General features: G+C 35.8%; 2 protein-coding genes and 1 long non-coding RNA gene across 3 annotated transcripts; 1 reads left to right on the forward strand and 2 right to left on the reverse strand.

The window, feature by feature from the left end:
- Positions 1-301: 301 nt before the first annotated feature.
- On the reverse strand, positions 302-2,113 carry LOC110790634 (uncharacterized). The gene is made up of 2 exons (XR_002533843.2): positions 1,530-2,113; positions 302-825 (listed from the first exon to the last, which is right to left on the reverse strand). It is a non-coding gene; the product is annotated as an uncharacterized lncRNA (long non-coding RNA).
- A 2,599-nt stretch (positions 2,114-4,712) lies between these two features.
- On the reverse strand, positions 4,713-5,505 carry LOC110790635 (eukaryotic initiation factor 4A-9-like). Its single transcript, XM_056841918.1, has 3 exons — positions 5,118-5,505; positions 4,925-5,031; positions 4,713-4,849 (listed from the first exon to the last, which is right to left on the reverse strand). The coding sequence occupies exons 1-3, from the start codon at positions 5,183-5,185 to the stop codon at positions 4,713-4,715; spliced, it is 312 nt and encodes a 103-aa protein (XP_056697896.1). The 5' UTR covers positions 5,186-5,505.
- Positions 5,506-8,301: 2,796 nt separating this feature from the next.
- On the forward strand, positions 8,302-10,171 carry LOC130471361 (uncharacterized). The gene is made up of 2 exons (XM_056841425.1): positions 8,302-8,599; positions 9,526-10,171. The coding sequence occupies exons 1-2, from the start codon at positions 8,411-8,413 to the stop codon at positions 9,814-9,816; spliced, it is 480 nt and encodes a 159-aa protein (XP_056697403.1). The 5' UTR covers positions 8,302-8,410; the 3' UTR covers positions 9,817-10,171.
- Positions 10,172-14,153: the final 3,982 nt, after the last annotated feature.

Raw genomic sequence — 14,153 nt, forward strand, 5'->3', positions numbered from 1 at the left:
ATGTGTGCGCAAATCTTCAATTTTCAACAGCTTAACATTCCTAAAATCTCACAAAATTCAGAAAATACCAAATCAAATTTTTTAGATTGAAGGAAGCAACAATAGGCGGTGTGATGTAAACGGGATACTATGAGAGAGAAAAGACCTTGAATTTCCTAAAATATACGCTCCCTGAGCATTAGTGAATCTCCCTTTAGCTTAAAAGTAAGTACCTTCCCACTTTTTGCCACTAAAAATACTGGGTGACTTCCTTGAAATAATGCAACTTTGCCCAATTAGAAACATTGGGATTAATTAAGGATTAAGAGAATACATGTATTAACAGCAGTTACTTATATTGGGAAAATCCAGGCATGTTTACATGATGCTTTATTGTACTTCTTCTGGATATGTCATCATGGCTCAGCTAATGGGAATGTAATCTAAACAAACACCTAGCACTGTCTACATGGAGACTGTATATCCTGTCATAAGGCAAGACCTCCATGCTCTTTTCAACTCTACTAATCTTATCTAATCCTCACAAAATTTACTAATACTTATAATGTTTTATAATAACTTTCAGTATGTTCAGCTCATTGTTCTTGCACATCTTCTTGTACGGATGCAATATCTTTACCTGGAAAAAGGCGTGAATTAATTACAGCTTCATCTTCGACTGAGGACCTTAAATTTAGAGAAGCCTTCTTAATCAGTTCTGCTTCGATGACTGCTATTGTAGGGGTCTTGTTCATTCACCTGTAACTTGCAGCTAAAGGGCACTCTCTTCTGCTCTAACTCAGGCCATTCCAGGCTTTCTCTTATTGGTAAAAATTCAAAAATAGCCTGCATAAATAGTGATTATAATGATTTATAACATAACCGTGAAAATTGACATTCCTACAAAATCACATATGAAAGGACTAACTTCCAACCACAATCAGTCATTGGCTTATCTATAAAATAAAAAAATAAAAAAAGAAAAAAAAAACAAGCAGCAATTATCACAAAAAAACATGGCTTTAATAAAAACACATTGTAAGATCTAGACATAATTTGAATGATGGCAACAGTAAAATTAATTGAATCCAAAATTAGCAATAATAAACATATATTGCTATTAGTCCAAGAATTCGACATTGAGAGTAAACTAATTTTATGTCAAATTAACACCATAATCATACCTTGCGAAAAAAAATCAACTACAAGAGAGAATACCCAGTTGAAATCCAATACACTTTAATTTTCAGTCATGACATAATAACAAGCTGAAAATAACAAAGATTTCAACAGCATTCAGAAACTAACAAACCAACACAAATTAGGGCTAGAATCGCAAATTTCTACTCAACATAGACAAATTAAAACCCAAGTTAAAGAGCGAACAGAAAATTACCCGATTCTAAATCAATTATATAAGAAGAACGAAATCAAACTACATGATTCAAATGCAAACAAATACCTAAAAACCCTAGAAATTCAGATTTCAAAAAAAAAAAAAAAGAACGGAAGATGAAAACAGAAAGAAAAAAAACGGAAGATTATTTTACCTTTCACAAGGCCGACAAGGTAGAAGATGAGAAGCCATTAACACGCCGAAAAAGATCTACAAGTTTAAAGAACGGAATTTACAAAATTTGGAGAGGTGAGACAGAGAAATACAAGTCCATGAGAAGACAAATGAGGAAGCTGCGTTGAAAGAGGCTTACAATTTCATTGAGAGTAGAGTAGATCTGAGATTGTTTAGCAAGAGATGAGAGGCGGTGGGTGAGATATGAGAGATGAGAGGTGAGGGGTGGGAGCTATTCAATGAGGTAGTTTTTCTTTTTCCAGAAAAATGTGAAGTTGCGGGTAACCTGTAGTTAATTTGCCAAGATCACGTGGATTGCACATGTATTCTCGACGCCTAAAGTTGTCTACATTGTTCTGGACGGAAAAAAGCGTCGTGGATAAGCGGGAATTAATTTATTCCACCAATGCTCATATTCAAGCGTCGATCTCTTGGCGTCCATAAACCAAGGCTTTTGTAGTAGTGTAATCAAAAAGAATTTCCTCTCTAGTGTAGCTAAGAGATTCAGGGACTTCAAGGGAAAGCTAGTGAGTGGGCATATTATTTTTACAAGAAAGTGTAGCAAAAATGAGGTCAATCGTCAACCATATGAGATTTGGAAAAACATCCTACGAGAAGATTGGGAGACATTTAAAAAATCAAAAACATCTGACATAGCAGTGGTAAGTTTATGTTTCACTATTTTGTATGATGTGTATAATTGGCTATGGTATGAAACTAACGTAAAAATATATGTTTGTTAGCTTAAGCGTCAAAAGGCCCAAAAGAGTGCAAAGTCGAATGATAATCCTCATCACTTGGGACAACATAACTATGAGGATGCTCGGAAAATATGGATCCACGAGGGCTTTTACCCAAATTCTGATGAGGTGATGATTGGTATTGTTTAATGCATAAGAAAGACAAAAATACAAGAAAAAGATCTATCCCAAAGCCCAAAACGAAGGCAATTGCTGACAAATATGTAAGTAATTCAATTCTTGTGATTTTCTATATACGGCCCATGAGATAATAATCAACTTATAATTATATCTATGACATGTATGAATTTGGCAAAGGAGGAATGAGAGAAACTATAGTAATGTCTTTTGCTTGCTGAATATTAACAGGTAGAATATGTACTAGTTATCTTATTATTTACAAAAAAGGGAGAAAATGCATAATGTCTTTTGCTTGCCGATAACCCAAATAAAACTATCAAGTATTTCATGCTCACTAGTGGAAAAAGGGTCATTTGCATCGCACTTTTAAGCACATTTGCGTCGCACATTGTGCGTGGCAAAAGATCTCGATGCAAATGACTAAAAGTTATTTGCATCGCACAAAAGTGCGATGCAAATGACCCTTATTTGCGTCGCACATTAAGCAAATGTGCGTGGCAAATGACTTTTCAGGCACCATGTTGAAAAGTCATTTGCCACGCACATTAGCTTAAAGTGCGTGGCAAATGACTTTCAGGCCCCAAAAAAAAAAGTCATTTGCCACGCACAATAACTTAATGTGCGACGCAAATGACAATTTGAGCGCCAAAAAATTAAGTCATTTGCCTCGCACAATAGCTTAATGTGCGACGCAAATGACATTTTTGGCGCCAAAAAATTAAGTCATTTGCCTCGCACATTAAGCTAACGTGCGTGGCAAATGACTTATTTTTTGTTTTTTTTAAAATTGGTTTTTTAATATTTTATTGGAAATTCCAACATGACCGTCTTTGAAAGTAGACGCTTCCCAATACCGGGAATACATTTATAAATAATACATGTCACAATAGTTTACAACGTAATTAACGTTCCCAATAAAAGGCAATTAAATTCGCCATAGATCAACCAACATGTTACAACAAACATAAAATTACTACAACAAAGGTATCTAGCTAGAGATCGAGTTCATATTACAAATTAAGCTAAAAGTCGACATTGTTCATGAAGTATTACATGTCCTTAAGAAAGTATTACAAATTAAACTAAACAACTTAAGGAATGTTTTCAAACTTTAAAAGAAATATTGCAAATTAAGCTAAAAGTCGACTCGTACTTATTGCACGCATCGCGTGCACTACATCTTGATCCAGGGATGAAAAAATCAGGCATGCCCAACGACTAACAAATGCGCTATTAAAAAAAAAATTAAATAAAAGGGGGCATATTAAAAATATAAAATTAAATAAAAGGGGGCATGTTAAATCAATTAAGAGTAAGTTATTACAAGATAAGTGAAATAAGATGCTATTTGTATACAAACAAAACATCAGGAAAAAAACAGCATAAGACGTACTCCCTTCTCACATAGAAAATTTTCTATATTCCTTTATGGGATACGACTTAATAAATGATTAATGATAGAAAACCACCTGGAAGAAAGCCTCAAGAGGCACCTGCAGCAACACCTTTAATTGTCTTAAGATCAAAGATTTCAATCCAGTAGCCATCAGGATCCTTTATGAATGTAATTCCTTTCATTTTACCTGCAAATGAGGAACCTTCTTTTTATTCAAAATATAATAAATAGTAACTCCTAATGTAGAAGCACCCTTGAACATTCAGATCAAATTTTATCATTAGAAAAATACCAATCAATCCTAACAAATAGTCGTAACTGGACACTCATACAATCATACATTATAGGTTGCTAATCAAGTTGACCCATTTTTATCACAAATCTCAACCCATTGCAGACTTGCAGTCAGTTTCCCAAAGAAAAAACTCACAAGATATATATCCAATAAATTATCACAAACACAAGCTCATTGAATCAAAATTCATAAACTCTCAAAATTCCTTGATAAATCCATAAATCAAAACTAAAAGAACTCATATGCATAAAGAAATAGTTTGACAAAAATAGAACTGTCTAACTATTTCAAATTCGAATAGTTGCTTTATACTCAACATATAGCCATAAGATCAATCTCTACCAGAAGTCCAGCATAGCAGCTTGGAGTGCTGCGACAAACACTTGAGGCTAGATTATCAAAATATGGACGAGCTAACTACCTGTTCCAAGTACTCCTGGGGGGACTTGATGCATCGAATAGTAGCTTGGAGTGCTGTAACAAAGTCCTTCTCGTGATCAGATCCAAAACCTGTGGAAATCAGATAAAATTTGTCGTTAAAGATGTCATTTTCCAGTTTTCATTTCCAAAAGAAGGACAAATTTCTAGGCTTTATTCTTTTATAAGTTCAGACGAGTTCTGATATGGAAAAACTTTTCCTGTACCAGACTGGGCTTGCTGAATAACATCAAGACCCTTGCAGAATGGGACTATTCCCCTCTGTTGAATAGCAGAAGGTTTCTCGAAACCTGATAACGTACAGAGTTCCATTTTCAAATAACTAAAACAAAAACAATAAAAAAGAATGTAGGATTGAAATTTACCATAAGCATAGATTCCTCTAAGAAGATTCTCTGCCAAACCCATTTTATCGAAGCTTTCATAAACCTCGTCATATGAAGTGAAGAAATCACTTCCTTCCTCAGAAAGCCTTCATTGTCATGGAGTAAATGAAAATCAGTGATAAAACAATAAAACTTTCACAGATTATGTATTACTGCAAACTAGTCAACTTACAATTCACTCATTTTGCTGTCATACTGGCGAGCATCATACTGGGAACCTTCAGGTGCAACTCCTGCCATGACTGCATTGATCAAACAACCATTAGAATCTACAAAAACCCAAACTCTTTGAACGCAATAAGATAGATTTTTGGACAAAACCAGAACGAGAAAATCTATTTATTTCAATTGAAAATCATCCATAAGAGACCACAAAAATGAAAAATCAATGCTTTCCTAAAATACAGAACCAATGCTTTACCACGAGACCACAAAAATCAATGAATTGAAACAGTGCCAAAAAAAAGCTATCTATGTTTCGCATCTGCACAAATCTAGGGTAATTTTACGGAAACAAGTTACATGTTTCGGTACGATTCGATCTTTCGGGCCTAAACAATCACCATGTGCTAATAAATAATATGGAATATCTAATTACATGATAGAACTCTCTAATATAGTTAATTATTTAGGCAAACAATATAGAATACACAAACCAACACATCTATGAAATCAATCATAAACTACAAGCATGAGAGTACCTAACACCATACATAAAACTACAAGCAAACTCTCTCTAAGCTTCGTAGATTTATTGGTGCTCGGTTATACTAGAATTGATCTCATGTGGATTAACAAGACAAATAAAGATCACAGAATTCACTTTTTTTAGTACAACGAGTTTATATGGCCTCACAAGTCTGTATACATCCTATGTATAACCTCAAATGACATCGAAACAGTTATTCTAGGTTTCTAACAGCCTGAACAATATGGAATTCTTGAACTACCAACAAGAAACCACACCATAAAGCATATGCGAACAAGGTATGCAAAATAAATTATTATTAGTGTGATTGATGACCATATCAATGTTTGCCAGGAACAGAAAAACGATTGAGATCAGCTAATTGTCAAATCCATGAATAAAGAGTCGACTTCACAAACAGAGAGATAAAAAACCCGAATACCATCGACACCCAGTTAACTAACTCACTATTCATTCACTGATATATTCCATTTTTCATGTGATACTTCTCAATATTTATTAGTCCACTCGAGCTAGATACAAGAATGCGAATTCCACAATACTTCTTATAAACAACTAGCTTAACATTTAATTATCTCTAATGCTGAAAAGTGGGCAAAAAGGCAGACTGATTCCTCACAATTGATACATTTAAACACAACTCTTAGTGGATATATCAACGAAATTTTAAAGCAAAACTCATACCTTCTCCTCTGACGTTACTGTCAACTGGACCATAATCTGGTATGATAATCAAGTGAATGCTGCAAAGCCACAGAAAACAACGAAAGACAAATTGCCCTATAGAAATCAGAAATTAATTAACAAAAATTAAATTCCTAGTCCTAAATTACCCTAAATTCAATCAAACAACAATGTAAACCTAAAATTCCCAATCATACTATCTCAGTTAACCAGTGCACACTTAACCAATTAAACACGTACATCACAAAAGGAGAAGCAAATCAAACAACAATGAAATCACAAGCTAATTAATCAAATCAAGCAACAATTAAATTACTGAAATCAAATTTCCAAATTTTTGCAACCTTAAAAAGACTTTTGGAAAGAAAGTAAGCAGTCGACTTCTTAGCTGTTTTCACCAGTTGTAACAGCATAAGACAGTGATTTGACAGTCCAAACTTTAGTTTTTTCTCGATCGAGCCGCTCCCCCTCATTCCACTCGTCCAGCAAAAAGGTTGACTTCCACCACATTAAAAAACCGGTTTGGGTTTTTTCGCCTCGAGGGCAGCATTCATTCATCACGAGTTTCTTTCGAGGTTTTAAATTTTACTTAATTACCTTGAAATCCTGAGAAATTTCACGGACAATATGCTGGAATGGGAGCTCGCAGATGAAGAGGACACTTGCAGATTTCACTGTTTCGAAAACCCAGCTATATCCCTCTTTCTCTCCCCACTTTTCTGCAATTTGAAGGCATGTACCGGTGTAACTCGGGACCAACTCAGTCTGAGTCGACTCAACAGAATGCCCCAAAACTCAGCCCCACTTCCACCGCACCCAAAATGAGTCGTCGCCGATTCATCCAACTCAGAGCTGGAGTTTTCAGAGAACGCGGCTTGAAATCTGGCTGAAGAAGTCATTGCTTTCAGATCTGGGTTTGCCTCCTTCGTATTCGCTAAGCTTGAATTTTAAGACAAATATGAGAGATTGGGATGATTTGGTGAGAGGAGACTTTGAAGGGAAAGCTCGATATTGATTTTGAAGGAGAGATCGACAGAGAAGCTTTGGAGTTTCAACAATGGAGATCTGGAAAATACGAGAGAGAAAGAGTTGTACAGGCGAGGCAGGATATGTATGAGAGAATAGGAGAGAAAGGGAATATGAGCAGGTAGACTGCGTCGCACCAAATAAAAAAAAGGAAAAGGTAATAATTAAATTTTAGAAACCGAAATTATCGTACATTCTTAGGTGGACACGTAGTGCATCGCAGATTTGTAAATCTGCGTGGCAAATGACTCTAGGATGCTCCTAGAGTCATTTGCCACGCAGATTTGTAAATCTGCGACGCACTTGATTGAGTCATTTGCCTCGCAGCTTTGTTAATCTGCGATGCAAATGACTCTGGGGGGCATCCTAGAGTCATTTGCCTCGCAGTTTAACAAAGCTGCGACGCAAATGAGTAAATTTTATGCTAAAATTTGTTATTTGCATCACATGTTCAGAATGGCGTGGCAAATGCGGGGATGCAAATAAGCCTTTTTCCACTAGTGGCTCCTCGGAAGAGCAGAACTGTAGTATCCATGTTAGACAGAGAGATTCATGAGAATGAGAATGGGAGTGCAAGCATACACGTTAGAGTACAGAGAGCTTCATGCTCCTCGGAAGAACAGAAACATAGCATCTAAAAGATGTCTAGTTCATAAAGTGATACACTGAATGATAATGGACTTAACATCGATCTTGCCACTTATTATATGAACTAGAGCCTGTGATCAATACATTTTTTTAAATCAATGGTGCTTATAGTGCTTCCTTTGTTGGTTTGCTTGTGTATAAGTTTTGATGCCTATACTTTTATTTAACAACTATGAACAACTGGAGATTATAGAAAAACAAGCAAAAGGGGAATTTACTCCACATCGGAACCAAGATGCCTTATCCGTGGCTCTTGGGAAGTCAGATCATTTTGGCCGGGCACGTGGATTTGGAGGGGTGAATGTCGGGGTCAAAAGGGAGTTTGGAAAGGCAATATCAAACCCTAAGTCTGATCAAGAGACAATAAAGCACAACTTCAGGAGGAACTTCGTGAGGAAATGAGAGAAGAGTTAAAGGCTAGCATGAAGGCCAATCTGCCTTCCATTTTAGAATCTATGGGTTTAAGTCCCAAATTACCTTCAAAACCTCCTTCGAACCACTCTCAACGTTCACCACCCAAGCAAATGGAGCTACCCCATGAGAAGGCTCTGCCATCTGAGTTTGAGGAGGTTCGGTCGTCATTCGAGGTAACTATATCACTCACTGAATCAGAATTCTGACAGTTAGTTGATACTTGTGTAAGAAAGTTGATGAGCTGTTTGTGAACCTATGTTTTATGTTCCTGTATGACTGTATGATCTGTGTCCAAATAGTTGAGAATTAGTTGAATAGTTCCTGTTCAGTGATGGTCATTATGACCAAACAATCAAACCTTTCCATAGTCATACCTTTGATCTTGATCAAACCCGAACATGTCTAGTTTCCATAGCACTATTTTTATAGCAGGTATTCATTTCCTAAGACAGGCAGACAATAGAGATGTAGAGGTGGCTTCTATACAAGACAGTTTAGTCGTGCCGATGTCCTAAGGTGGTAGCCACTGCACTCTCCCCGCCGTGTTGACTGGTAGAGGAGCTCGTGTAGTCACGCAATCTAAGGTTCTTAGTAACTTTTGTCTTCAGTTTTGACTGTTGAGAGTTTACTTTTCCGGAAAACTGAGCATACTACTTTTTAGGCGTACGTACAAATGTTGATATCATGTGGGGTATACTATATTTATTTCGTACACCAAAGTGGTTGATTTGAATTAACCCTAACCTTTCATTTTCATTTCTGTCTCACTCACCCTTCATGTTATACTGTACTTGTAAAGGATCACTATGTACTGACCAATATACGTGATGCTTAGCTAATATGGAAGATAGTTGGTTGATATATCTGATTGGGCTTGTTGGGCTTGTTGCATGTTATTACCATTATATTGTTAGTTCCGGTCAACAGGGTTGACGTTTTTGAGATTCTGGTCAAAGTTGACCAGAGTTGACTTTTTTAAGATTCTAGTCAAAGTTGACCATTGTTGCAGTGCAGATGTTTTGCCTTATTTTGTGTAAATTAGTTTGAAGTTTACTTATCTCTAATATATATGTCTAATGTGATAAAAATCCTTACCCAGGGAGAAACTACATGCCACCTTATACTTAAAGACCCAGAATCTGGAGCAATGTATGACGTGGCGAGTACTACCGCATATCCACCTCGTGAGAATGAAGTTTGTCACACTGTACTGTTACTTCCTGGTCATTTGAAGGTGAAAATTCAGAAAGTGCCAAATGAATTCTTGGGCTTGCCACTTTCTGTTCCTGTTCCGGCGTTCGATATTGAGGCAATGGAGAATGCTATTGGTACATATGTGCAATGGCCTACTACATTAATGAGGTTTTCGGTTGAGGTGATAAGATTCTGATTGTATTTATTCAATTATATGTATTTCATATTCACCAATCATGTTATCGTTTATAGTTTATATTCTTTGAATTTAATTTTTAGGCGACACCGAAAGTTAAGAAGTTGAAGCGGATGTCGCTAGAGATGATTGTTAGCAATGAACTAGCCTCTGTCTTGTCGGCTTCTCGAAGAAGCCCGCATATTCACGATACTATTGTAGTTAGCCTTAGTCAAGAATGTGAGTGGTTGCGGACATTTAATGGCTGCATGCCAGATGGTGATTCTTTTGAAGTGATTCTAGATAGGACCTCGTTCCATTACAATGAAAATAAAAAAATTCTAGTAGACAAGAATGATATTTCACAGTTCTTAAGAGGAGTAAAGCTAAATATATCCATTATTCAAGTTTTCATGAGGTAACTTTTTTTTATCTTAAGTAGATAATATTTAACTTTCTTTCACGTAAATCATGTAACCTATTCAATAATCAACCGCTCAGAGCACTCCAAAATGAATTGAACTCAAATGACAAGGATTCCAATGTTGGGTGGCTATGTCTAGACACTACTCCTGACACCAAAATCAATTCAACACCGAGGAAGTCAACGCATACATTTTCAATGCGATGAATGAATTAGTAAAATCCAGAAATGAGTTCGTTCTGGAACCGATTTTTGAAAAGTAAGTATGAAATGAGTTTGTTATGTTGCTGCTACGCTTTTGTTGTTGCTTCAATTCCGTTGTATTGTGCTGCTGCTACGTTGTTGTTGTTGCTTCAGTTTTGTTGTATTTTCTGCTGATGTCCTCTGTCTAGTTGAATCATGAACTCCCTGCATGTGTTGTATATGCTAGACAACCAATCAGTAGGGGTGAGAGCACAATTTATCCCCTCCACAACTCTCTTGCAATCAACATGGCCAGACTTTCAGCTGATTGTGTTGCTGCTATCTGATGTGTGTTGTGTTATTGCTTCTGATGTTCTTGTTATTATGTTGTTGTTGTTATGCTAAGTTGTTGCTGCTATGCACGATCTGTTGTTATGCTAAGTTGATGTTGTCTGATTGTTACTGTTCTAAGTCTGTGCATATGTTGTTGTTTTCACCAAATAACCCTTGATTGAACTACTTCAACATATATTTTATACCTGAAACATTTGATGTGCATAAAGCTAGTAAATTACTGTGTCATGCTACCCAATAGCTTAACAAGAAACATGGTAAGTTGAGATGGTAAGTTAACAGCTAAAGGGGTGATCAGAAAAAGGGGCATCCCGGTATCCTACAAGTAATTTGGTGCAATGAGTTTCCAAAGCCTGAGGAAGCCCAGTGATATAGAATCAGTAAAGTTTTCGGGTGTTATATCGTGTTTGAGTCATTTGGTGCGGGTTGTGTTGGTTTGAATCTATTGGAACCGAGTTTTTTTGATCGAGATCAGTTCAATTTAGATTTTTTAAGTTTGGATTACATGTAATTAGGATTAGAAAGAACAGCATGATCAAAGTAATTTTCAGCTCGAGTAACATCCTTGGAGCTTTGCCATATTAGTTCACCATATAGAGAGAGTACACTCCCATTCCCATCTCCGGCTTCCGCTAGAATTGCTCGTTCGCAATACTCTTCTGCTTTAGCCAAATCACCAGTCTAACCTAACAGAAAAACATTAAACCAGAATACTGCAACCATATAAAATGTTCATTTTTAGTATAAGATTTGCTACCTCCTTTAAAAATCTAGCATAGTTTCCCAGAAGAAGGGCATTTCCAGGATTATGTTTGATCATGTTCTTGTAACGTTGATCTGTGTTTCTATCATGCTCACCTCTGAGCATGCATAGTCTTAATATGTTGCTTCGTGATGAATCCAAATTGATCGTCCGGTATGGGATACACGATGAAAGCGTAACCAAGATGGATAGTGTCGGTGTCGCTGGATGCTGGGCTGAGGTTATTCCAACAATCATTCCTATCTATCCCATGACTTGTTACTTGTGTTAGTATTAAGGAGAGGATCTACTTAAGGCATAATTTGTAGAGAATTTGCATCAAATGACTCAAACCCGATATGACCCAGTAATTTGCTGCTATCTGATGTGTGTTGTATTATTGCTTATGATGTTCTTGTTATTATGCTGTTGTTGTTATGCTAAGTTGATGCTGCTATGCACGATCTGTTGTTATGCTAAGTAAATGTTGTCTGATTGTTACTGTTCTAAGTCTGTGCATATGTTGTTGTTCTAAGTTGTTGCGTCTCCTGCGTTGCTCATATTCTTTACTTATATTATTAAAATGGTAATGGAATTGTTATTGGATCCAGCGACCATTGGATGCTCCTTGCAATATCTGTTAAAAATTGCAACATCTATCACTTCGATTCCATTCGCTTGAGTTTAGGTCGAAATGTGAAGATGAAGCCATTAGTGAGACATAAATCCGTTTAGTTTTTTCTTATATAATTATGTTTTTATCAAGTATTCTTTTAAGGATATAACCAAGCAATAACTTAAGATTAATTGAGAATTTCTAGTTGTTTTACAAGGTATAAGATGTGTGGCAACCGTGTCAACAGGAAAGAGCCTTTATGGAAATATGTGGAGGTAACTGCCCACGTAAAATGATTTGATATTTATAATTTGTATAGATTCCGTTTTTACTTGATCTAAATTTTACCCTTATTTCTAGTGCACTCAACAAAAGGGAGGCCTTGAGTGTGGATTTTACGTAATGTGGTACATGTTTGATTTAGTCTCTTGCTGCAATGATGTTTTAGATTTAGAGAAGGTAAGGGTGTTATCCTAGTTATATAGTTTAATTTATTTTTGGATATCAATTTGGTTGTCTTGTACTTTTTACTTCTGTTTTGTTAATAAGGTTTGTTAATAAGGTCTGGATTAATTTTAAGGACTATGCTGAATGGAGTCTTGAAGATGTGTCTGGAACTCTGTTCCGTCTAGAATCCTAGATGATTGTATGGAGTTTGGTCCTCTGAGAACCTAACTAATGGATCCACGCAAAGGGAAATGGGAAACCCGTAGTTATCTTTTTGTCATTTTGAGAAGGGATGAGATTTTCTCATCTCCATTTCTTCTAACTAAATCCAATTAATTATCCAAGGCCAAAGGGTTTAGAATACCAATTTAAGTTCACGGGTTAGAGTTGGCAGCAAAAACGACTATAACAGTCAAAATATGACCTATAACGATCAATAAAGCCTTAAATGTGCATATATTAACCAAAGTAGATGAGAATGAGTCTTATCATCCTAATATTAAGTATATTAAACATGTAAAGGGTTTAGAATACCATTTTAAGTTCACGGGTTAGAGTTGGGAGCAAAAACGACTATAACAGTCAAAATATGACCTATAACGATTAATAAAGCCTTAAATGTGCATATGTTGACCAAAGTAGATGAGAATGAGTCTTAGTAACCTAATACTAAGTATATTAAACATTTAAAGGGTTTAGAATACCAATTTAAGTTCACGTGTTAGAGTTGGGAGAAAAAACGACTATAACAGTCAAAATATGACCTATAACGATCAATAAAGCCTTAAATGTGCATATGTTGACCAAAGTAGATGAGAATGAGTTTAATCCTAATATTAAGTATATTAAACATGTAAAGGGCTTAGAATACCAATTTAAGTTCACGGGTTAGAGTTGGGAGCAAAAACGACTATAACAGTCAAAATATGACCTATAATGATCAATAAATCCTTAAATGTGCATAACTTGACCAAAGTAGATGAGAATGAGTCTTATCATCCTAATATTAAGTATATTAAATATTTAAAGGATTTAGAATACCAATTTAAGTTCACGGGTTAGAGTTGGGAGCAAAAACGACTATAATAGTCAAAATATGACCTATAACGATCAATAAAGCCTTAAATTTGCATAACTTGACCAAAGTAGATGAGAATGAGTCTTATCATCCTAATATTAAGTTTATCAAACATTTAAAGGGTTTAGAATAGCATTTTAAGTTCACGGGTTAGAGTTGGGAGCAAAAACGACTATAACAGTCAAAATATGACCAATAACGATCAATAAAAGCCAACAAATTCTTTGTTCAGTAAGGCATTTTGTTTTCTCAATGAAACCTATTGTTTAAATGGACTAAGTTTTATTGATGGAAAGACACATAATTTTTGTTTCCTTTATTGTCATGAATATTGTTGCTGTCATGTTGTCAAGGTTCTTGATTCTAAGGGCTTTTCCCTTCCATGCTTAGCCATGTGAAGATTAAAGTTATTCTTTCATTGGGTTATTCAATTCCTCTCTTTGTGTGCGCATGTGTAAGGGCTAGGTTTTTTCTTGCGGTGGAATATATGCTTCTTACTTTGAACTCTTTCATC

Source organism: Spinacia oleracea, chromosome 4, assembly GCF_020520425.1.
Source record: "Spinacia oleracea cultivar Varoflay chromosome 4, BTI_SOV_V1, whole genome shotgun sequence".
Taxonomy (NCBI): Eukaryota; Viridiplantae; Streptophyta; class Magnoliopsida; order Caryophyllales; family Amaranthaceae; genus Spinacia; species Spinacia oleracea.

What these genes read in the sequence shown, in the direction of transcription:
- LOC110790635 (XM_056841918.1), bottom strand. Translation starts at nt 5,185, where the DNA reads ATGGCAGGAGTTGCACCTGAAGGTTCCCAGTATGATGCTCGCCAGTAT. An exon ending in GACAGCAAAATGAGTGAATT is followed by an intron (nt 5,032 to 5,117) that starts GTAAGTTGACTA and finishes ATGACAATGAAG; the next exon opens with GCTTTCTGAGGAAGGAAGTG. An exon ending in TAGAGGAATCTATGCTTATG is followed by an intron (nt 4,850 to 4,924) that starts GTAAATTTCAAT and finishes GTACGTTATCAG; the next exon opens with GTTTCGAGAAACCTTCTGCT.
- LOC130471361 (XM_056841425.1), top strand. Translation starts at nt 8,411, where the DNA reads ATGAGAGAAGAGTTAAAGGCTAGCATGAAGGCCAATCTGCCTTCCATT. An exon ending in AGGTTCGGTCGTCATTCGAG is followed by an intron (nt 8,600 to 9,525) that starts GTAACTATATCA and finishes ATCCTTACCCAG; the next exon opens with GGAGAAACTACATGCCACCT.